This window comes from Tachypleus tridentatus, chromosome 9, assembly GCF_004210375.1.
Source record: "Tachypleus tridentatus isolate NWPU-2018 chromosome 9, ASM421037v1, whole genome shotgun sequence".
In the NCBI taxonomy this organism is placed as follows: domain Eukaryota; kingdom Metazoa; phylum Arthropoda; class Merostomata; order Xiphosura; family Limulidae; genus Tachypleus; species Tachypleus tridentatus.
In genome coordinates this window covers 73,219,349-73,244,483 of record NC_134833.1, presented here as the reverse complement: position 1 = coordinate 73,244,483, position 25,135 = coordinate 73,219,349, and the positions used below count along the sequence as shown (strand labels likewise).

Sequence of the window (25,135 nt, the reverse complement as noted above, 5' to 3'; positions counted from 1 at the left end):
CATTCTTTCATTTCCTTCCCTTTATTGTGGAGTATTTAGTAATGATCTAATGGACAATTTCACAGTTATGTCTCATGTCAACTACGAAGGAGGCAGATATTCTAAGATTTTCTACTTTTAGATGCTGGACCTTTTTCTTGAACCTATTCTAATCAGGTGAATTTAATAGCCTGTCATTTTCCAGGTATAGTGAACATAATTGTAGATTTTCTCTCTTGATGAGACCATTTACAAGTCTTCAATTAATCCGTGATGACGAGAAAACCCACTCGTAGAGAAAATTATATATTTAAAAATGGCTGGTGTGGGTAGAGAAAGCACTAGTCGAGAAGCAAACTCTACTAGTGCTTTCTCTACGCATACCAACCATTTTTAAATATACAAGTCTTCAAATAAATCTGCTCCTAGCTTAAGACTCCTCAAAATCAAGCTTCTAGATCTCTTGATATCAAGATTCTTCTATTTTGGTCTCCTGTACTTCATCCCTTTTACCTGGTTGTCTTTAACTCCCAGTAAGACTAGTCACGTCACTTTCTGTATGCCTCTCTCTCTCTCTACCTTCTTCCTTGGGTTCTTTCTCTGAATTTAAACAACCTTGACAGACATTTTCAACCTTAGCTTCTGTTACTCTGGCTTTTATCGTCCAAATCCCTTTTTCCCCTTCCCAACATTCTATTTTTTTTAATACAGCCTCACTCATCATTCTCTCATTGCAGAGTTACATCTTTTCATCTTAACATGTGAGATTTGTCTGGTTCATCTCTTGTTGAGCCAAACTAGCATATTGTGTAGTTATTTTCCCACTCTTATTGCCTTTTTATCTCTCCTGTATTATAACACAAATGGCATGCTTATCACTGTTGGTCTATCCTTAATCGTTTCCTCTCTAGTTGACGTAATTTACAACATCATACCTTGTTCTTCATGTGGCTATTTGATTGTAGCTTGTCTGTCATTACCATTGTGGATTATGGGCTGATACTATCTATCACATTCTTGATGTTACAGATTTTCTTATTCACCTGTCTTTACAACCCCTTTCAATTTCTTCTTTATATATAGACCCCTTCATCCTTCTCCCTTGCCTGAGTAGGACCTGAATGTGGTTCTTCACTCTCTCATCCATGATTTATTCAAACCTCTTGCAACTTGTTTCTCACATCATCTTATGCAAAACACATTTTATTCTTCTTACCTGCAGTTACAGTCATTCTGATGTCCATGCAGTCAATTCTTCTTAAACTCTCTACTATCACACTTACCTTCTTTTTTGTCCTAACTGTTCCTTCCTTCTCAAGACTTCTGCACCTAAGGAAGGTGGCCATTCCTTTTCTCCCGTATCCCTTCCTTCTGTATCCCATTTTTATGATTGTTTGGATTCAAACAAACTTCTGTGTCTTTTTCCAGGATATTTTTTGTTATTTATCTCACATTTTCTCTTTGTGTAGTCACTTTCACCATCTTTACATTCCTAGGGAACCCTTTGCTGCTAGAGACCTCTCTCCTGCCATTTTTACAGGATGGATCTGTCAACTCAGCAATCTGCTATATTATTTTGGGAGAAGGGATGATTATCAGCTTTTCTGTGTCTTTCTAATCAGATTTGATATCTTACACATTCTTTAGATTATTATTTTCCCTGCCTTTTAGATGAAATTATTTAAGCGGGCATGTTGAATACCCCACACACCTTCATCTCCCACTGTCTACATCATTTGGCTGTCTTATCTATGAAGGGATTTATACTTCTTCCCATAACCATCCTTCTATCCACCTTTTATTTTTAAACAGGTAAGTGTAAATTTTTTTTTTTCGCTAGGATCCCACTAGGCATCTATTCTTCCCTCATAGGGTATATCAGGCTATGATAACAGAAAGTGCTCATACTATCTTCCCTGGTTTTAGAAGTACCAATTGTGAGATTGGGTTTTCTCCCTGTGGGATCTCTCTCTCACACACACACATATTATTTTTCATGTCCAATTCACAATGTACCCATTCCATGGACTTTCTGGCTAGCACTTGCAGGCTTTTAAAAATTGGGTTTCATGGTACCCATTACTCTGTTTCCAGTAAAAAAACAACCCCCTTGCCATCATCAAGTGAAGCATAGAAGACCCTTGCTATCTACCAATCCTGAGCTGCTAGGGTGGAGGACCATGGATAATCTTTATTGGTTAGGACCTTACCTCTGAGGCTAGAACAAGGGGTCCATCTATGGGAGGATGTAGAGCTGAAGTGATACCAGAGGTCACCACACATAATACATAAATAGCTATGATGCATCACAGTCTTCAAGTTGACTGATGATACAACTTACTAAATTAATATTATTATGTATCTTACAAATCCTTCTTGTACAACTAAAGTTTATTCTGTAGAGTTAAAGGTGAACCTCTACTGCTGTCAGGCAGCTTGTGTGTGTGAATGATTGACCTATTTTACTTGTCCTTGCAATACAATTTTGTTTTGTTTTTTGCTTCTTCTTTCCTCCTACATCTGCAAATAGTATATCCTGAATGAGATGTGGTCTACCATGGGTATGCCCCCACATGTCACACACCATGGATTTTCTTTGATCACTTTCTGTATGGAGCTTGTCTAGTAAACTTTTGCATTGGTTCCTCTACTGTCTTTACTTGGGATTCTAGCTGTTCTTTGTGGTAAGAAACAAGTATTTATTTTGGAAAATAATATTTTCTATACTTGAAAATGTATTTTTGATAGATACTTCACACATTTCCATTCATTCTACCCACATTTTTGGGGTACATTTTTTCCATTGGCTTGCCAAATAATGACAGTTCATGAATGCAAATGTAGAGGGAGTCATTATGCGTGGGTGTGTATTGCACTTTTATTGGTGGATGGTTCTGCTACATGTTGATGTCATTATGCAGTGGTGAAAGTTCATGTGATTTCACATGAGAGTTTTCATAAGACTAGTGACTTACAAATCTAGTTTTTGAAATCTGTGAACTCGAAAAGTGAAATTATTCTGTGTGACGAAGTTGGTATCTATCAAAATTGCATTTTCGGGTAAAGAAAAATGTTAATATTTGTTCTTCAGTTTAACCAAAAATATCCTCGTTTTAATTAGTTTTTAGTTAATTTTATAAATCTATGCATATTATTTTAATATCAGAAAACATTTGAACTTACTGAATTTACTGGTAAAAGTGTTCAGCTGTATGTTCTCAAGTCTATAAAAAGAATAAGTTTATAATTTTAGTTCAGGTGAGCTCATAAGTAGGTTCATTGGGTAACATACTGACTAGTAGAGAATTCTAAGTTTATCCAGGTCTTGAGTACAATTGTTATGATAGAAATACATAGAGACAGAAGTAAACTAGCTAGTTATTTGTGTTTGAATGAGAGAAAATAACTAAAGTCTACTACTGCTCTTCAGAAATTATGAAACAGATATTGCAAGAGCTACACTACAGCCTCTGTTTTTTTTGGCCAATAAATGAAAATTTTGAAGGTGAATTCATCTTTTATTACTACACAGAGTATGTTGAGTGTAAACAAATGGACTCAAAATACCCCTAACACTATCCATTAGTTCTACTGAGACAGTTTGACATTAGCTAGTGACATGAAGCAAGAGGATTGAGTATTGTTATATTGTTTAATTGTACATTCCAAAGAAATTTGTATTCCCAAACTTGCTGAAGCTAGAAAAGGATAGTTAGAGATAGTAGGTGTTAAAGCAATAACACAGTGTAAGAAGATAAGCTACGAGTTCTTTACGTTTGAATCTTGATGTAACTCCATTAGTCACCTGAAGCAGATTTTTCAAAATTTTATTTTAAGAAAAAAAAACGAAAAATAAAATATGATGATTAGGATCATTAAGTGAAAGTGTATGGTTCTGGTATGGTTGTCAACCAAAACAAAGACTGCTTCACCTCAGTGCTTTGAAAGGTAGAATAAAAGTCTCCACAACAGGTTCTGTTGTTTTAAATTATGGTGTAAAAGGGGACTTCTTATTGAAAGGATGTGACTGTATTCTGTTGTGATTATTTATTTGGATATTAAATATTAGCTTGTAGTGTAAATATTAATTTCTTGTTTAGTAGTACGTTACAAATATGCTGGAGTGATGCCACTCTCCTTGTTGTTGCTGCTACTTTATAATATAAGTGAAATTCAAAACATTCAAAATGAGTAAGATCTTCATGCAACTCTCTAATAAATGTTAGGCTATTTATCAATATATTTATGAAAAGAAGAGAAGAACCACAGTTTTAATTCACAAATAGAAGATTCATAAAGTATTTATTGTACAGACATTTTTACAGTAGGAGATTCATGGTGTAGCTAGAGTTCAGAAAGTTTGGTATAAATATGGTTATATAGTGTTGCAGTGTAATTGTAAAATTTATATTTTATATCATAAATTATAGTAATTCTAAATAAAACCAGTTTTTGATACTTGTGAGAAAGTGTAATTTCAACTTATTATTTATTGCATTTTAGGAACTTCTTCCAAATAATTATATTACAGTTAAACTGCTTTGTTTTTCTATTAAAATATGCATTTTGTATTTTGCAATGAATCTGTTAGCCATTCATCTTTTGAACTCAAATTGTTTGAAAGACTATTTTATAAACTATTCACTGAAACTTGTATTATTAATTTTTTTCTAATGTAGCTTGATGGGAAGCATGAGTATTCACAGCCATTATCGTACTGAGTCTTTGCTTGATTTAGAAACAGCCAGTATTGGATTTCAGGTTAGGTGCAGTTTTGCCTGTAATTAATTTTAGAAAAACTTTTCTAATTATCATATAGACCATAGAAGCAAAATTCTACATTAAACTTTTTTCAAATAATTAGAAATTTAGATCATTGAAAAGTGTTAAATCTGATTAAAAACATTATAAAGTGAATAAAAAGATCAGGCTGATAAATAACAAAATAACATAGCAGGAAATACTTGTAAACAGTTGTATAAACAAAAACACTCAACAATAGAGTGATATTAAGGCTATCTAGTGAAATAACTAGTGACAAGATGAATACACCTCGTATAAGAAATATCTAAAACACACAAACTTAATTTTTGATACAGTACATTACCTCTACTCACAATTAGCTGCCTTTTTATGCAAAGTTGTTTTTGCATGCCACAAGACTTAAACTCCCATGCACCCCAAGATCAATTTGCTGTCACTGCATTTTGCATGCAAATGATCATGTGACAATCCTCCACCAAAAGAATGCACCTCTATTTGATTCCATTAACTTCTCATTTGGCAATGCTATTGGTTTTTTGTGTGCTGTCTTCCATTGTTAATTTTTTAAAATATCATCTAAAATGGAGATATTTTCTTCTTCTTCTGTTTTTTTACTTTGTGTGATTTAAGTGATAACTCACCTTTATTGCTCTTCACTTTTTTTGGTTTTCACTGAAGCTTATTTTTCCTCTTTGAAAATGTTTTCATTTACTTTCAGCTCAATTGCCTAGGCTTCAGGTGTAGTACTGAAATGAGGATTTGTCAGCGTTAACACAGGTTTATTGGTCATAATATGAGTTGACCTTTGTTGGGCCTCGAGCTTGGTGGTCTACACATTTGGGTCTGCCAATTTTGTACAGATGAGTTGTTATTCCATCTACTTCTTGTAAGGTTAGGATTTTCAATTAACATTTAGTGGTATTCTTTTGTACCACAGTGTTAATTTAGGTTTACCTGTTGTTTATCTTATTGGTAATTAATAAATTAGTTTAAATATATTGTTTATTCAACAGTTACCATCTTAATTATTTATTGTCAATATAAACTTATTCTGCAAACTTATTTTCAATTTCATAATTAATAACATTTTATACATTTTAGAATTAATTTTGTTTTTGAGGACCCCTAGGTCTGCCCAACCTTCTTCAACTGTTGCTTACCTTCCTTCTCAGACTGTTAAATTCATTCAGGATGACATCTATTTTAACAATTTTCCCCTACCTGATTATGAATTAGTCTTTCCAGTCCTTTTTATACATATTTCAAAGTTGTTGTTTTTCTTTCTTTTTCCAGATGTTTTATTTTTAGTTCATCATCATCTCTGAGTGATTTCATCCATCTTTGTCACTCTGTGCCAGGTCTTTCTGATAGTACCTTCTTAGCTGACATAGATCTTGTTTTTCTAGCTGCTTCATCTCAATCTGTCCTTTTTGTTTTGGATTGATTTTTCTTACCCTCCACTTTGACATTTTTCTTCAATTTCACTTTCTTCTATCTTCCACATTTAATCCCCATCAGATACAGTTGGTCTTTTGTGTCCTATACCTGTGCTTTATTGTTTCATTGCTTTCAAGGCTTCTTTTTGTTGGTTCCTTTCCCTGCTGCCTCATTTCCTGGTACCACTCCTCTGTTTGTTTGTGATTTTTTTTTCTTCCCTTGCTCTTTGGATTCAGATTTTGATTTGATTAGTTTTTCTATCTTGTCTCCTTTATCCCCATAATCAATTCCTGATATTTTCACTGTGATTAGGCACTTTGCCTTTCACCTGCATCTCACCTTTGTTGTATGTTGGAGGTACTTCTTTCATTGAGAACTGATTTGGACTGTACCTAATAAATTTCTCTCTCATTATCTGCTTACTGTATTTCACCTGTTGTCATCCTTCAGTGTTCAGTGAGACAGTGTTTGTGTAAGGCTCTTTTATGTTTGTTTGTGTGTGTGTAATATATATCTTTTTTCTTTTTCTTCAGGGACATGTCTCTGTGGCAAGTGATACCTCTCTAAGTATACTTAAGCTAGTCAAATGCACACTGTGAGTCCATGATAACTTAACAATTATGATTTCTATGGCTACTAAATACCCATATTGTTGAGATTAAATATTCTCCAAGATCACTCATAGATTTTTCTTTGCAATATATTTGCTTCATTTATATAGCTATACTAACTTGTGAACTTTATGGGTAAAGCAGAAGGGGACAGTTGCCCATCCCCTGTCATCCCTTAGGTTGAATAAATCAGGAGTGGTCTGCTTTTCAAAATAGGGTTTTTGTGGTCTCCTGTTGCACTGTCTTGAATGTTGACATTGCCCTAGAGTCCCAACTACATTTTATCCCACCTTTTTCTTCTAGTGGAGAATGGGAGTCCTCACCACTTTCCAGTACCATGCTACTGGGATGGTGGACCATGGAGTCATCCTTCTGAATGTGATAACGATATATGATACAAATAATCATAAATCTATTCAGTTATTACACTGGGGGTAGTTCCTGTTAGATTGGCTTTAAGTGAGATAGTTTACATTATAGAGAAATCTTTACTATACCACTTGTCCAGATGTTGGGTTACTAGATCAGTCAGCTAATTTATCATATTTTTATCATGTTTCCAGTTCATAGAATTGGGAGTGTACAAGATTCCCTTTGATCTGCAGAACTCGAGTTGAAGATGATATGATCGTCTTTCCTACCCTCACTTGACTCAGTTTCCAATGTCTGGGTTTTGGATTGTAGTTGATTTGCTAGTGGTATGATTCTCATCCTGCTCCATCATGGATGTTGATTCCCAGCAGTTGTATTTTGGACGAAGTTGACTTACCATTTATGGTCTGTCATGCCCTATTTACTGTACATCTGGAGCACATTCTTTTACTCACATCTACATTGACATGCACTATGAAGTTGAGATTCCAGTATTACATGGTTTGGATCCCTATCCAACTGTTGCTCTTCTCCCCTTCAGATGTGCTTCTTTCAATTTTCTCTCATGTCTGTGACACTTTTTTCCATGCTGGGCAAAGAGTATACCTGGTACAGAGGTGGTGTAGTTTCCCACATATGATCCTTCACTGCAGATATCTACTCTTTTAGGGTGTCTTTCAGATGCTTTAGAAGGATTATTCTTTCCCTCACACCAGTCCCTCCCCCTGTGCGATGTGGGATTCTAGCTACTTATGTGAGAAGAGGTGATGTACTGTATTAGAAGGTATAATTATTCTACACATAAAATGTATTTTTTGTAAGTATTTATCTCCTCTGATATTGCCACTCTCCCTCCCCACTGAAAACCAGTGCTTCCATTTTGTGCCAAGATTCAGAGATAGTTGGGTAGAATTGAATAGAGGGAGTTGCATATATCAGGAGGGTGTGTCACACTCCAACTAATAGAGGGTTGCTGCATGGTGATTTGTATGTGAAATGCAGTTAAACCATGCTGATACTGGGTGTGGTGAAACTCATGGCTTGTGACATGCAAAAAATATTTTGCATGTACATGGCAGCTCTGAACAAGAATAGTTATGTGAGTAAGGGCAAGTACCTGTTGGAAGTAGAATTTCACATACATTTTGCATGATTGATATTCTACACACTTATTGAGATTTTTACCATATGCTCTGTATTTCTATGTAGCTTATATATATATTTATTTATTTATTTATTTTTTTACAAAAAATATTTTGGATGTAGATGGCAGCTCTGAATAAGAATAGTTATTTATGTGAGTAAGGGCAAGTACCTGTTGGAAGTAGAATTTCACATACATTTTGCATGATTGATATTCTTCACACTTATTGAGATTTTTACCATATGCTCTGTATTTCTATGTAGCTTATATAGATATATATATTTTATTTTTTTCTTACATACCTTTTTCTTATAATGTTAACTTTGTGTTTTTTACAATGGGTGGGTTTCTTGTAATGATTTTCTCATCCAACCTGACTGGGTTCATTGTTTTGGTTTTGGTGCTGTTTAAAGTATGTTTAAGCCATTAAAACAATGTTTGACAGTAACTGGCACATAGGATGGAATTTGTGACTGTTGTTCTTAGAAATTTTCTTTGTTCTCTATGACATGAGAAAATATATTAAGTAGGAGACTTCACATGACATTTCTTTCTATATTTACATAATCATACCAAAAACATCTTGTGAGATTAATTTTTACTTTTTTTGCAGAATCGTATATTGTTTGTGGATATATTTTCCTCTGTATAATCAGTCATTGTCGAAATTGTCAAATGTGTTGCATTTCATCAGCAGTGGAAGTTTCTTCTTTATATTAAAATATTATCCTGCATGTTTTATGTATAACATTTTATTTATAGTTATTTTTCCCTACTATAACTAATTGTTTATTAAGATTCAGAAAGAACAACAACAGTTAGGAAATACTTAACATTTCTGCCTGTCTTATTAGACCAATAAGCATTGTTCTTTAATTTGTTTTGACTAAATGTTTATGGGTTTTTTTCTATAGGACTTCATTGTGCTACTAGTAATTAATTTGGAAGTAAATAGCTTAGAATTAAGGTATAAATGTGATAAGTCACTAAAGAATATCATGATAGACAGTGGTAGAAATAGCAAAGTTTCATGCAAATCCTAATATTCTTGCTGATTTTATAGATACAACCATCTTAAACAGTACTTGAAATAATAATAGTTTGTTGAAATACTTAGGTTCCTTACATTTTCTTGTTTTATAGCAAAGAGATGGTTTAAAAGGTTGTTTACCACTCACAATATGTCTCCACTCAGGATTAACACAGTTTATTGCCCTCAATGACCTTGATGGGTATCAACCTAACATAGTATTCTACCCTTCACAAGATTTAATCTTACAAACAAGTGGATCTGTAGATGCATTTATCTCAGGTGTGTGTAATTGTTAAACTTCTAATTTACACCAGATTTGTGTGTTCTATTAGGACACTTCTGAAGTTATTGGGTTTTGATTTTCTTCATGTCATTATGTTCTGTAGTAACATTTTGTGTTCTTTGTAAGCACCTAAAAAGCAAAAATGATAGTGTCATTATGTTGTAGTATATTTACACAGCCAAAGATACATGTACAATTCAAACTGATGGATATTTTTTCTCATTTTATAAATAAATTAGTATGTTTTTGCTTTTATTTTTATAATTTTACAGATTTAAATACTTCCAAAATAGCTAAGTTGTAGTAGTAGTTCTTAGTGTAATTGAATATTGAAGCCTTGAAGTGATGTTTGACATCTGATAGCAAACTAAAAGAAGCTCATAAATTGTCATTCATTTAACAACATTGTATCATGGGTTCAAATCTTATCATCAAATTTGCTCATCTCTTTCAGCCATAAGAATGTTATAGTGTGATGGTCAATCCCACTATTCATTAGTGAAAGTGTAGTCCTGAGTAGATGATGGGCAATATTAGCCAGTTGACTTCCCTATAGTCTGTCACTTGTAAATTAAGGATGGTTATTGCATATGGCTCTGGAGTAGCTTTGCATGAAATTCAATAACAACAAAAAAGCATTGTAATGCAGAAATAATTTTAAAATTTACATTTTTCTTTGTCTTTTTTCATGTAAAATATCTTGAACATAAATTTGGTAAACATTTTTGCTATAAAAAAAAAAGAGAGAATATTTTGTTGTCAGTTACCCCTAGTCATAGTTAAAGATTAGAAGACGGAACAGTTGGAAAATCTCCTTAAGTTATTTTCTTGGTGATGGAGGTGAAACTAGTAACATATTTGATACCATAAGTTTAGTCAGTATTCTTACTAATGGGGTCAACGATATTCCTTTAGGTTTGTCATTGACTTTGGGCAATAACTTACAGTGCAAACTTCTTTCCTGTAATGATTCTTTGGTGCCTCAACAGTAAACCTCATGGTTTATAACAGTAAAACTCTGGATTCATTTTCTACAGAATACATAGAACAGATATGTTTGTACAAAAAGAAAACAAATTTATAGCATCTGCTAGTAGTTAGTGTTCAGGCTTAGCAGTTACTCCTGCTTTAAGTGTAAAGAGAGAATTCAATTAACTAATGAAAACAAAGTTTAATAATGTTTCTAGTTCAATCCTATTATTATCAGAAAGAGCAGGAGTAAATGTTAGTTTCTTTTATTGACAACTTGGCAATTACTAGCATTATAGGCTCTGTAACAGTAATCATTTTATGCCATCTGTAAGTATAAATGAATATACAGAAGACAATAGAATAAATAATTTTTATAATTAAGAAGGTAAACTATGACAACCAATCTGAAGCCTGATTTTTTTGTAATTTAATGTTTTTAGAAGTTTTTATAAAAAATTTTGGTTAATCTAATAACAGATAATAGACAATAATAGTTTGAATAAATTCTGGTTGAATGGTAATTGTAAGATTTTATAAGTGAAAGTGAAGAAGGAGGTTAACCATGCTGTAACTGTTTTATCGTGTGCTGAAGAGACCTTTCACCCCACATTGGCTTGTCAGGCTGACTGGGATATGATAAACATAGTAGTTAGATGCTATTTATACAATAAATTACTTGAACAACTGTTTTGGTTGAACTAGGTTAAGTTGGTAAACTATAATTGTTGTAAATTATATTTAAGTCATTACATGTAAGAATTAGGTCCATGATAATTTATACTAACAAAGAACTATTTTGCACATCAGTGTTACTGATACAAAAATCATATGCCTTCAATTTTACATAAAAACAATTAAAAGTTTTAAATTTTATGTTTACAGGGGTGCTTAGTTATTTTTATAGGGAATGTTTTACTGTTATACAGATATTTTATTTCTGAAACTAACAAATACAAGTTAACAGTACTGCTCCTTTAATGTGGCATCATTGTAACATTTTCAGAGCGGCACTAAACTTATCTACTTTGAAATATCTTTGCCCCATTAATATAGTAATCTCATTCAAGTTCCTGATTTCTGTATCCATTTGTACACATTTTTAATCTTCAAAAGGTTATTGTTATTCAAAACATAAGTCTGTTTTAGGCTGTTTTATTATAACTACGATGTTTGTACCATGTTATTGTTCTGTGGCTACAAATTTGGTTTGTAAAGACTTTGAACTGATTGATCAATGCTAACCTTCTCTTTATGCACTTCATCATTTTGACCAATCTTACAACCACAACATAACCATAAAACTATTCATACTATAACTTTTAATGTAGGAAGTGTATCTTCAAGAAATTTGGTATGCCTTTGATAAACATTACAAATCTTTTGTACAAAAAAAAATTGATTTTTTTTTATTTTTTTTAAATTTGTCTGTGAAATATGGATTGAGGAAGGTGGTTTTCAAGTTAAAATTGATTTTTTATTTAATAGTTTGAAGTTTTATTTGCATAGTCAACAGAAACCTCTAAGTGAAAATCTAAATGTTTTTTCAATAAAACAATATTTAATCTGCTATTTTTTCTATCCTAACATTGTAAGTCTTAGTCCAGTTGTCTGACCTGGTAATCACACCATGACAAAACAAATATGATGTGAATTGTACTCTTCTTTTTCTTTTTTCATTCTTTATAAAATGACTTTATACTGTTACAGACAATTACCAGTTATTTATTTTTACAGCTAAAACTAGTACATTTCAAATCTTCCCATTACTTTGATTCATTTCTTTACTGTCATTCATAATAGTCCCAAAGAGAATTATCACACCAGAGAGTCTTGTTTAAATGTAGCTCTGTGTTAGCAGCACACTCACTCAAAGTACAATGTGCTACACTTATATGGCATGCTCATGTTATGAAGTTTTTTGTTTTTTGGTTTAATTTCTTTCCTTTAATTTTTCTTATCTGGCTTTGGTAGGGTGCTCGACTCATATTCTGATGTGGGTTTTAATTCTTGTCACATCAAACATACTCACCTTTTTAGCCATGGGGCATTATAATGCTATGGTCAATTTCATTATTCATTGGTAAAAGACTCCCAGTATTTGACAGTGGGTGATGATGACAAGCAGCCTTCCCACTAGTCTTACACTGTTAAATTAGGAATGGATAGCGCAGATAACCCTCGTGTAGCTTTGTGCAAAATTCAATACAAACAAACATATATTCTTATCTGACCTAACAAGTTTGTCATATTGATATTTTAGTTACTTTTGTAACAGTAAATAAAAAATATCCTTACTTGTAGGCTTTGTACTTTTTTGCTCTCAAAGTATTGATCAAAATTAACCCCTATTTTTTGTAGGGGTGTTGTTACTACTTATTTATTTTTAATCTTAAATGGAGTTTGGAACACAAAATAGCAATATGTGACACAAAACAATGCCTTGAAACTCATCATATGGTTTATCTGGCTCTCTTAGTTATATTAGTGTTATGAAATATTTTCCTGACTTAGTTGAGGTAAGCTTGGCAACAAAAAATTATGAAATTGATATAGAATAACTTAAATCAGTCCTGAGAATGAGATAACTTTATGAATAAAGATGTAAATTAAAATATTCTCTTTCTGTCGGTTGTAAATAATCCAATAATAAATGTCAGAAAGCATTATTTGCATTTTTTAAACACATCATTTGCTAAGAAGGGTATGTCATGTGAGTTTCAGTTTATGACATTTAACTCATCCAAGGAAGAAAAGATTTTTGCTCAGGATATATAATTTATAAGTTTGTAAAACCAGGAAAATAGTATAGGGGTGGAAAGAATTATAAAATATATAGACAGTTCAAGGCAGAGAAGTGTTATGTGATACATAACTAACAAACAAGAATTTGTTTAAATATTTCCTTTTGAAATTATGGTATTAAAGCATATATATATATTAGTATCTGATGTATAAACAATGTTTTAGTACGAAGTTTATTGAGCTAACATTGGTAATAAAATAATTTAATTAAACTTTGAATGTAACTTTATAAGTGTTATGATCTATGCACTTTAATTTACCTATAGCTAGAGATTTAAGCACCAAAAATCAACTATATAATTTATGCCTCATTTATATTTACGTTATTATTTGACAAAATATATTGTTTGCTGGTAAGTCCCTGTACAAGTGTGATTTAACACTCCTGTGTTTCTGATGTTATAAATTTGTCTCTAGACACACAAATTTTATTTTCCTCATATGTCTATTTATAAGATTTGCATGATACTGTACTTAACTTCCATCTAAATTCATGTGTTGAACATGAACTGCATTGCTGCATGATGCTATCATCATGCAGAATTAACTCTACCAATAGGAGGGTGACAAACTCTGCATATAGTAACTCCCTCTATGCTCTTGCACTTGTGGTATCTTCTTTTACCTTGGTATTAGTTGGAAAAGGCATGTTCAGATATCTTGACAAAGTTCACTTTAATGAGATTTGCATTCATTAATTAAACTTTGGCTTTTGTTTCAAGAGCACTAATTATTATCTTATTCTTAATTGATGGTGACTCCTACTCAGTCCTGTGTGAGTGATGATGTTACACACTATTTATCACAAGCCTCATTTTCTCTTTTTCATTTTATTGTATAGATGTATGTTTTAACTCCCTCTCCATGTGACTGCAATTATTTAATTGTGCTTGATGACTAATTTATATCAGTTCCATCTTCCAGTTTTGACTTCTTGTCTTTGATTTTGATTATTTCTATTCTTTTGTTTTAGAATATTTCTGTTTTCTGTATTCTCATTTGCTATTATGAATTTGAGATTTAATATTACATGATGAATTTCTTGTTATATTATACAATGGTTCTGACATGAAATATGATGTCTCAGACTTGACAATAAATGCTGGAGAAGCACTGGTTTTAGTATGTGGGGAGTTTGTGTTTTATGTTTGACTGACAATTTTTGTCCTTTCACATTGTAATATTTTGTAGGGAAAAAGTAGCTACTGAGTGTATATTTCTTACAATGACACTTTCTGTCTGTTACCACTCCTCAGTGTAATCTGTTGGGTTAGGTATTGTTCTTTTCCGAGTTGGTATACCCATGTTTATGTGGATGGACCTAATATCTACATGCAGTAAATTATGTCTTCTATGTTTTCTATGCTCAATATTTAGTATGCTAGATTTTTATAATTATTTTATAATTTCAGTTACTTTAGTTCAACTTTGAATTTATAGTTTGTTTATTACTTTGCTTAATTTCATTTTTTGGGATGTATATGGATTTTGTATGCCAGTTACTGTTTGGATAAATGTAACTTAGGCTAATTTTGTGGTGTGGTGGTTTGTTATTTACATTTTTCACTGTTTATGTTAATTTGTTTAAAACTTCTTTTTTTTACTACTGTTCGCATCTAATTTGGGATTAGATTTGAGTTAATGTTTGTTATTTTTAACTGGGTGCCTTTTTCTACTCTTGTATTATTTAGGGTAGGTTTTATTTTATGTCCATCCATAGTCTTAGTTCTTTGAGTGGATGTAAACAAATATTTGTGTGTTTTTTATATTCTCAGTTCCATCAATTTTTTTTTTTTTTAGGTGTTGCTGATTGTTTGAGGTTGAATTTCATAGTTTTGCATGTTTGTTATTTTTATGTACTTTGTAGATTCTTCAAATGTCTAGGTTTTCTTAGTTTGTTGTAATAAATATTTTATCAATGTATGTATATTTTTGTCTACACTTCATGACATTCATTGGGTTCTACAGGTTCTTTCTATAGGTTTATACCTACAGTTCCACTCCCCTCTCTTTCCACTTCCTAGATCTCCTACCCTTCTCCTCAGAATCATACTTCCTCCAGTTGTTTTGCCAAGTCTGTTTTCAACATCCTGCACTATCAAAGACCTATTGAACAGGAAGTGCCAGATCATCTGTAGTTTTACTCCTGTCTGTTTATTGTTCCCCCAAAAAAAAAAACTATTGGACCATGCTAATACAACTTTCAGAAGTCCTTTAACATCTCTCTAGCAAGAGCTTCACAGATACTTACCTCTCAGGTTAAGGCACATGTACAGATAATGACAAGATATTTGGAATTTGGATTCAGGATAAGTGTTCACTCTACATCAGTGTGCTTCTACTTCTTGCTGTTTGTCAGGCATATTTCCATGTCCTGCCCCTTTTAATGAATCAAGTGGTTCTGATCCACTCCAACATTTTCATGGTTGTTTTCCACATCAACCATTAAGAGGAAACACACTACAGGACCATTTGGTTTTAGGCATTGGACCTTTTCCAATGATGGATGAGTGCATGGAGGAGTGGCACTGTTGGTCAATGTACCCACCCTGTCTTTGCCACTCGACACACCCTTGGAGGTCGTAGCCATCTGTGTTTCCTTGGGTCATACCATCACTGTTTGTTCTCTCTACCTGTCTCTTGTAGAGACCTATGATCAATCAGACCTAGATGCTCTTGCTGAACAGTTATCATCTCCCTTTTTAATCCTGGAGGACTGTAATGGATATAATCCCTTCTGGGGAGGTGCTGGTATTGATGGAAAGGGTCGTTCGGTAGAGCACATGTTCTCAGATCATAATCTTTCTCTCTTCAGCATTGGTTCTTATACTTATTTTCATGTACCTAGTCAGTCTTTTACTGCTATTGATCTCTCAATTTGCTCTGCTTCACTATTCTCCCACTCTTCATGGAGGGTTAACAGTAACCCATGAGGCAGTGATCATTTTCCTATTATTTTGAGAGAGACTGGCCATGGTTGATGTTACACAACTTGCATCCCATGGTGGAAGCTGGATCAAGCCAACTGGCCTTCTTTCACTGCTCTTTCATAACTTGATCTTGCCATCATCTGTAAGCCATCAATAGATGACTGCATGGCAGCAGTGACTGACTGTATTATACAGACAGCAGCTCAATGTATTCCTAAAACATTGACATGTTTTCCGTGATATCCTTGTCTATGGTGAAATCGTGTCTGGCACGTGGTATGGAAGACTCTAAAACAGGCCTGGGATACCTTTTGTAGATATCCCACACTCTCAAATCACATTGTTTTCAAGTGACCTCATGCACATGCTAGGCAGATAAAATGTCAAAGCCAGAAGGAATCTTGGATTAAATTTTCAACCAGCATCTCTTCTACTACCAGTTCCAAAGTCATATGAGACAAGGTTAGAAAGGTCAGTGGGCAGTATAATTCTGTCCTCCTTTCAATCTTGCTCTCTGATGGCCAGGAAGTAGCTGATTCTCTGAGCATTGCCGATACTCTCAGTGAAAGCTTTTGCTAGGTATCCAGCACTTCTGCTTCAACCTCCACCATCTTAGCCATCAAAACTCAGGGCAGAGCAATCATCTCTTTCCTATTGGTGTGATCATTTCTATGACTATAATCATCCCTTTACACTGGTGGAACTGAAATTGGTAGTACGTCGATTTGGACCTGATGATATACACTAAAAGATGCTGTGCCATATATCTCCTGCTTCTCTAGCTATTCTTCTGATTGTTTTCAACTGGATTTGGTGAGAGAGTGTTTTTCCTGATGCATGGTGCCAGGCTTACTTTTCTCTAAGCCTGGGAAGGATCCCAAGATCCTTTCAAACTACCATCCAATTTCTTTGATGAGCTGTCTTTGTAAGACGTTAGAGAGTATGGTTAATGCTCGTCTTGTTTGGTTTCTCGAATCAAACATCTTCCTCTCACTCACCCAGTGTGAGTTCCACCGACAGAGCTCCTCCATGGACCACCTGATTCAACTTGAAATGTCAGTCAGAGAAGCCTTTCTCAATTGACAACATCTTGTATTAATATTCTCTGACCTTGAGGAGGCTTATGATACTATGTGGAGGTATGGCATTTTGTGAGACCTCCACTTATGTGGGTTATGTATCCATTTGCCTGTTTTTATGAAAAATTTTTATTAGGCACGAGATTCCAAACTCGTGTGAGTTTTGACACTTTCCTGTTCTTTTCTGCAGGAATTTTGGAGTCCTTCAGGGCTGTGTTTTGAGTGTCACACTTTTCAGTATAAAGAATAATGCCATCACTAAATAACTCCCTCTTAATGTTGCAAATGGGCTCTACGTGGATAACTTCCACATCTCATGTCAGTCGTCGAATATGAGGTATACTGAGTGGCAGCTACAGACTGCCCTCAGTCATTTACCAGAGCAAACAGTTTTAACTTCTCTTTCTCGAAAACTGTTTGCATGCACTTTTGCTGCCAATGGGTTATTCACCCTGATCCTGAACTATGTGTTGGCAAAATTGTGTTTTCTGTGGTCTCTGAGCAGCTATGAGTCAAATGTACAAGAGCACTGAATGTCCTCTGTGTCCTCTTTTTCACCACTTGAGGAGCTGATTGATGTTGTATGTTAAAAATATATCGTGCTCTTAGTCAATCAAATATAGACTATGGATCTCTAGTCTGTGACTTTGCCAAGACCTTGACCTTGGAGATGCTAGACCCCATTCATCATCAGGGACTTCAGCTCTGCACCAGAGCTTTCCACACTTCCCCAGTCCAGAGCTTGTACACAGAGTCTTATGAATCTCCTCTACACCTCTGCCATTTGCAACTGTCTTTAGTGTATGCTTTGAAACATTGATCCTTACCACAGAATTCCATCTGAGAATGTTTTCCTTCCTCAGTTGACCATACATTTTCAGTACAGATGATCTGTCAATGTTATGTTTGGCCTTCATGTCCATGATCACTTGGATGAATTGGGTCTGTCCTTGAATAACATTATTCTATCCACTAGTCAGCCCATTCCACCATGGCTTATTACAATCCCCAAATGTGACCTTTCTTTAAGTCATTTGAGATAAGTGAATACTCCCTGTTGGAACTACCATCTTTTATTTACTGAGCATCTTTCAAACCATCCTTGCATTCCCATTTATACTATGGTTCGAAATCAGTTGGCTCTGTGGGCTCTGCGCCAAGGTTTGTTGTGGGTTGATGGTTGTGCACAGAAACTCCTATACAGTTTCAGTGTTCACTTCCTCCATCAATTCAAATTGGGATTCTAACATTTTTGGGTGAGGAGGTGAGTTATTTCTGAAAAGTTCATTTTTCTAATATGATACTGATAGATACTGACCTCTTCACACATTCCTGCTCATCCTCTCTATTTCTGGTGCATGTTTTTATTTTTGCCTCATCTAAGAGTGGAAGTATCACAAGTGAAAATGCATAGGTGGAGTTACTCTGTTGCCTTGCTATTGGTTAGCTCTGAGGCAGAACCTAGAAATATGTAAAATGTCTGATATTTTATGTACAACATGCCAACATATATCAAAAGAAAGCTATTTCACTCAAGAATTCAAAAATCATTATCAGCAATCTCTCAAATGATTCTGAGTTGTGCATTTTATACTTTATTTTTATTCTATGAGTTTCATTCATTTGAATTGATAAAAATATGAACATATTTGTTCTATTTTCTGTTATGTGTAGTAATGTATTTCTTCAAACTAGATTTTTGTCAACATGAAATTGGTTCGAATGACCTATATTGGCCCAGTATGGGTCTGATTCTTTAAAATCCTCAAAACACGAGAATAATATGTTTTATTAATGTATACTGCTCATTTTGTTTCATTCAAACATATACAAGAACTAAATATTTTATATAGAACTGTTAATTTTGTACAATGAAATCATTTTAGTATATTAACAGCTGAATACAATTGTTGAAACATTAATACACGTGATTCCTATATTATCAAGAGTTGGTTAAATTTGTCAGAGAATTATGCTAAATATTTCAAAATAGGCCTAAGTATGCTTCTTATATTTCTGAAATTATGTGCAATAATATAATTGTATTATTTTCAGATACTAAATCCAACTAGGAATACCAGATTCAGCTTACTGTAAAAACTGCAGTTCATATATAATTCTGTTCTTTTATTTGTGATTATATCATAATAAAATAAATATTGTAGATAATACTGTAAATTCAGTTACACATGTAAAAAAGGCAACAACAACAACGATATTAACCATGTTAATTGAATGCTTGCTTATACTGTCCCTTATCTGAGTCCCTTGGATTATGTGGGTTTTTGCACCAGTCACTAGTATAGGAACAAGCTACAGTGCATTTCAGAAGGCTCCTTTTTTGCACACTACACATACATTTTTTGTCTTACATTGGTGTCCTGTAATACTGCAATCATATGCAGTTAACTGCAAGTAATCAGTTAGGACAGCAGTATTTTACCTGGATCATGCCATTAAAATTTTGCCAACCTGTCAGAAGAAGGTTCTGCCAAATAAAGATCTGATAACATCACCTTCTGATATGAAAGATGGGAGCATGTCTTGTTGGAAGCAGAGTTTCCAGACTTCACTTAATTTTTTTGAATAATGAAGCACAAAGCACTTGGATATCACTTGTTCAGTTCAATACTGTACAGCTTACACACACAAATGCCTCTGCATTTGAAACACTTGTTACTCAATAGGTGATTCTTCCCAATATGGTTCAGTAACTTTGAATCACTACTAGCAGGAAATATCTCCCAGTCAGTTTTATTCCTAATACTAGCAAACTGAGATACTGTGATGTAGCCAGTAGTAGCATGAAATTGCAGCAAGGTGTACCTTATGTGTGATGTCATGTATTGAAACAAACCTGGTTAATTTTTCCTGTTACACTTTTCATCTAGAGTTTTCTACATAAATGTGGTTGGGAGAATATGAGCAACACTAAGATATTTGTGTCCTGTGAGTGAACTACTGTTTGTTTATATCCATTTCTTGTTGCTTTCTTTATGTATGGTATTTGGTATGTGTTGGCTTCTTTGTGAGTAGAATGTAGTGAACTTACCTCATGAATATACATTGAAGAAATTACCATTGTTGAGTCAAGAAATCCACTGTCAACAATCAGCTCACAGCCTTCCTTTGGTGAATGTTTGAGAGTTTGGTCATAAAAAAAAAAAAGCCATTTCTTGTTCAGAGAGCCAAGGTATGATTGTCAGTTGTCTGGTAGTATATATTTCTTTGTTAACTTTAATTATGTTTAGAAGTTTAGACTTAATTTATTTATGATTACAAATTTACCTTGTGATAACATGAGTTATATACTTTCATTTTTCTCATTTAAACAAATGCATTTAAGGCATTTCAGTAAATCATACTCCTTAAACCCAGTTTTTAAAAGTATATGTTCTGTCTCAGTGCTCAGATGTATGACAACAAAATACTGCGAAGAATTATTTTCTGTGTTGTTATCCATATGATTCAGTAATTTAGTGAATCCCACTTATAGACCTAATGTCTATAAGCATCAGCTCTGGAGAAGTGGAGGTAAGGATTTTTATTTTTTATTGAAGTTACATTTGTATAATAATAGGAAAGTTGAAATTCATGAGTTTTCTGATGCAGTTACACACAAACAACTGTCTGGATATTCTAATATTCTCACTGAAATAGAGTATAAACAACAGACTTCTATAGTTCTTGTCATTATTGGAGGAACTTCTTTAGCTAAGTAATGGTGTAAATTTTAAAATGCCTAAGAGATTAATATTTGAGAGAAAGAGAAGACTATCTGATGTCCTTTTTTCATTCCACCAAATCAAACTTCTAGAAGGAAAAAGAAAATGACTTATTTACCTTAAAGTGGGACTTGCTTTTTGCTTCTGGGTTTCCATAAAGTTTGCAGTATAAGCAGTGCTGCACCTATTACTGCAGGAACTATATTTTGTAACAAAAAAAGTAATTTGATATTGGACAAAAATTTACAAAACCAACTTGATGATGAAAAAAATTTTGGAAGAAAGTATTGCAAAGAATAATTGAAGCTGTTAAGTTCTTGACAAAAAATAGCCTGCTCTTTCATGAAGGAGATAAAAAATATTGCACACAAAGAGTGTGGCTTGTTTTAACTACAATGAAACTGATTGGAAAAAATTGACCTGTTTATGGAGCAACATGAGCAACACTCCAAACCAAAGACAGTTGATTGTAGAGGAAATGTTTCTTATTTATCCGAAACAGTATATGAAGAACTGATAAATGTATTGGCAAAAATAGTGACAGAGAAAATACTGCTTGCATTTAAAAGAGAAACAAAAATAAAGGCTCAAAATGTAAAAAAAGAACTATTATACTTGTGTACAGCTGTTCTTCGTGTCATTGTAAAGGATATTCTGACAAGGATTAATGCAGTTAATATTTAGTTCAAAGAACAAAAATAAATATGAAGTAATGATACATTTCATTAGAAAGGTTAATTGGTTACACATCAAGTAAATATAATGAAGAGGTCTGTATAGATTACATTGAAATATTGGGAAAAAAGTGAGAAACAAATTCTTTAACAAAGTAGACTTCCATTTCCAGGGAAGTGATATAGATTTTACAGACAACCTATGTGTCAGTTTTAAAGTTAATATGATTTTTAAAATGGTATATTCTCTAATTAATGTTTTCAGACAAAGTAGCAAAAACTATAAAAAAATGTTTTTGTTCTTGTGAGATAAACCGGTTTCAACCCTGAAACTTGTGAAAATATGTAGAAAAAACATTGATAGCAATGACTTAGAATAATTCTTTTTTTTTTTTTTCAAGATAGCAAATTAGATCTTATTTTGTTGGGAATTTTTTGAAAGAAACTCCACTTTTCTTCAAAATGTAGATCGACTTAAGGATATTTTTATGTCTACCCAGTTTTGATGCTGAGGGAGAATGATCTTTTTCAAAATTAAGATTAATTAAATCTATGTAAGATCAACAATGAGACAACACAGGCTGTCAAACCTTGCATTTCTGAGCATTGAATATGATATTCTGACAACTTAGACACAAATGAAGTGATTTATACGTATGCTGCAACCAAACCTTGTAAAACATGATTTTGAAATTGCTTTACAGACACTTATAGTAATAATGTTATTAATGTAATTATTTTAGCTGCCCAGTGGCAAGTGGTTTGTATGTGGACTTATATCACAAAAAAACTGGGTTTCTGTACTTGTGGTTGCCAGAGCTCAGATAGCCCATTGTGTAGTTTTTTGCTTAACTACAAAAAAAGGTTATTTTTAATAAAAATAATTTTTTAACAGTAGTCTATAGATTACTCTTTCATTTTATGGTTCAGTTATTACACATTAAACTTATTGTTTAGAAAATTAATACATTCTAATATTTATTATACATTTGTTTGAGAACATCCTTGAAAATATGAATGGCGTGGGTCATGGGGACCCAAAATGTTTACTTTACAGCCTGTGTTTTGGGAAGTTGCTTAACCAGGCCCTGTTCCAAGCTGAAGTTAATATATGAAAATAATACAGTTATATCATTGTACACAATTTCAGAAATATAATAAACAAATTTAGGCATATTCTGAAATGTAGAACATAATTCTTTAACAAATTCAAATAATTTTTGATAATTCAGGAATCATTTATATTTCAACAAATTTCTTAAAATACTAAAATGATTTCATAGCACAAAGGTAATATTTGCAGAATATATTTAATTCTTGTATGTATTGAATGAAACAAAATGAATAACAGAAATTAATAAAATAAATATTCTTGAGTTTTCTAGAATTACAAAGAGTTGGGCCCAAAATGGACTAATTTGGTCCATTCAGAATCATTTGATGTTGACAGAAATCTAATTTGTGTGAAGAAATATATTATTAGACATAATAGAACATAAAACAAATATGTTCATGTTTTTATTAATGAATTAATTGAATGAAACTCAAGAGAATAAATCATATTGATTCCTCAGGCTGAAAAGGTGTGACTGAAGGTAAGGTATAAAATGGGTCACTTAGAACCATATATGAGATTGCCAACAAAAGCTTTTTTGAAATCTAGAATAAAATAGCTTTCTTTTGGTATATGTTGGTACATTGAACTAGAAATCTGAGACATTTTTGATTTCTTGAAGTCTTTTCAAGATCTGCCTCCTAACTAGGTGGAAGGCTGTTGTTGACTGATGATGTTATCATACATTTCTGCAGTGAAGAGGTAGGTATTTGTTGGAGATACATTTCATGAGTAGAATAATATTAACTTCTGTGTGTGGAGATTTATATCAGAAATACATTTTGGTATTTAGTTCATGAGTAATTTAACAAGTTTATAGAAGTTTATTCATTCACACTAATAAAATAAGGTAATATAAGATATTACCTTATAAAATTGAGCTAATTATTTTTCAAGGTAGGATATTTGTGTTATACTTTAACTCCAAAATGTTATAAGATAGCTTATTATGATAAAAGTTAGAATTATAACTTTCTGTGTAGATATACTCATGTTTGATAAAAAAAACTTAACAACAGAATAATAGCTAGATTAAATTGTTAAATGTTTTCATTTAAAAATGTATAATTTCTACACTTTGATTATTTTACTTTGTTTAATTGTTGGATGTGTTTGTCATGAGAGAGTTAAAATGAATCAACATTGTTATGACAAAAAATGTGTCTTGTAAACTTTTTCTGTAAGATTCTTTCTACAATATGTATTTTTACATACTAACCAAATTTTATTTAGTTTTAATGTATTCTGTAATATGCATTTATATTCAGTATGTTTTTATTTACTGAAATTGAATTTCTATATCATTTTATTTTCAACTGTATTTCAGGAAGAAGTTTTACAGAATGGTTTGTGAATTATGCTGAGCTGCTAGACAATGGACATTTTGGGGTTTTGAATGAACAGCCTTACAAGTATATCTTGTAATATAGTTATTTAAGCATTAAAATTGTTCATCTCAGTTATATACTTTATAAAACTTTTTAGTCTCTTTTTTTTACACAGAATTTTAAAAATTAGGTGCATATTAAATGAGTAGAGGTTTCCATAAAAAATTGAAGCCATTATAAAACTCATATTTGTGTTAGTTTTTCTCATCTTAAGTGCTCATTTGTAACCTTCTTGTGATTGCATTAGTAACTGGAAGTTTCAATAAGTGAAATTTCTGTAGAAATGATCAATTGGAGAGCATCTCATCTTGTTTGTTCTTATTATAGCACAGTTATGTTCTTTTAAATCCATTCCAGTCATTTAATATATTATCCTGTTTACCTCAGATAAACTATGAGCCTGGTTTTGGTTTGTTCAATTTTAATTATTACTATTTATGGCTTATCATTTGTTGTCATGAACAGTTATTAGAGTATGTAATTTTATTCATTTATTTGCTGTTATAGTTCTACAAAATAATATGGTTATCTTCAGTTTTTGTTTATTAAAATTATAAATAATGTTTTTTTCTTTTAGCAAAAAGCTGTATGATGAATTATAGTACTGTATATAAATACTTGTTATAGCGAATTTGCTTAAAAACATTTAAACATGAAAAGCTTGTGGCAATCATAATTTCAGGTTTCAGAATTTAATTAGAAGTATTGATGATTCTATATGTAGCTGTGACTTATTTTGTCTGCTGACAAAATCTTTTGCTCATAATTATATAATTTGATATTTTTTATAATGCATCAATAAACTCCTTAGTTTATTAAACACTGACA

General features: G+C 32.6%; 1 protein-coding gene across 5 annotated transcripts in view; it reads left to right on the top strand.

The window, feature by feature from the left end:
* Positions 1-25,135, top strand: part of LOC143225496 (F-box only protein 3-like) — a 51,389-nt gene that overhangs the window by 12,335 nt on the left and 13,919 nt on the right. For 3 of the 5 annotated variants that reach the window (XM_076455009.1, XM_076455004.1, XM_076455007.1), the window contains 3 exons: positions 4,659-4,740; positions 9,451-9,619; positions 24,247-24,340. In XM_076455009.1, the coding sequence (XP_076311124.1) occupies positions 4,659-4,740; positions 9,451-9,619; positions 24,247-24,340 (345 nt within the window). The remainder of the gene's footprint in view (positions 1-4,658; positions 4,741-9,450; positions 9,620-24,246; positions 24,341-25,135) is intronic. The other 2 variants (XM_076455006.1, XM_076455008.1) reach the window with 1 other exon arrangement.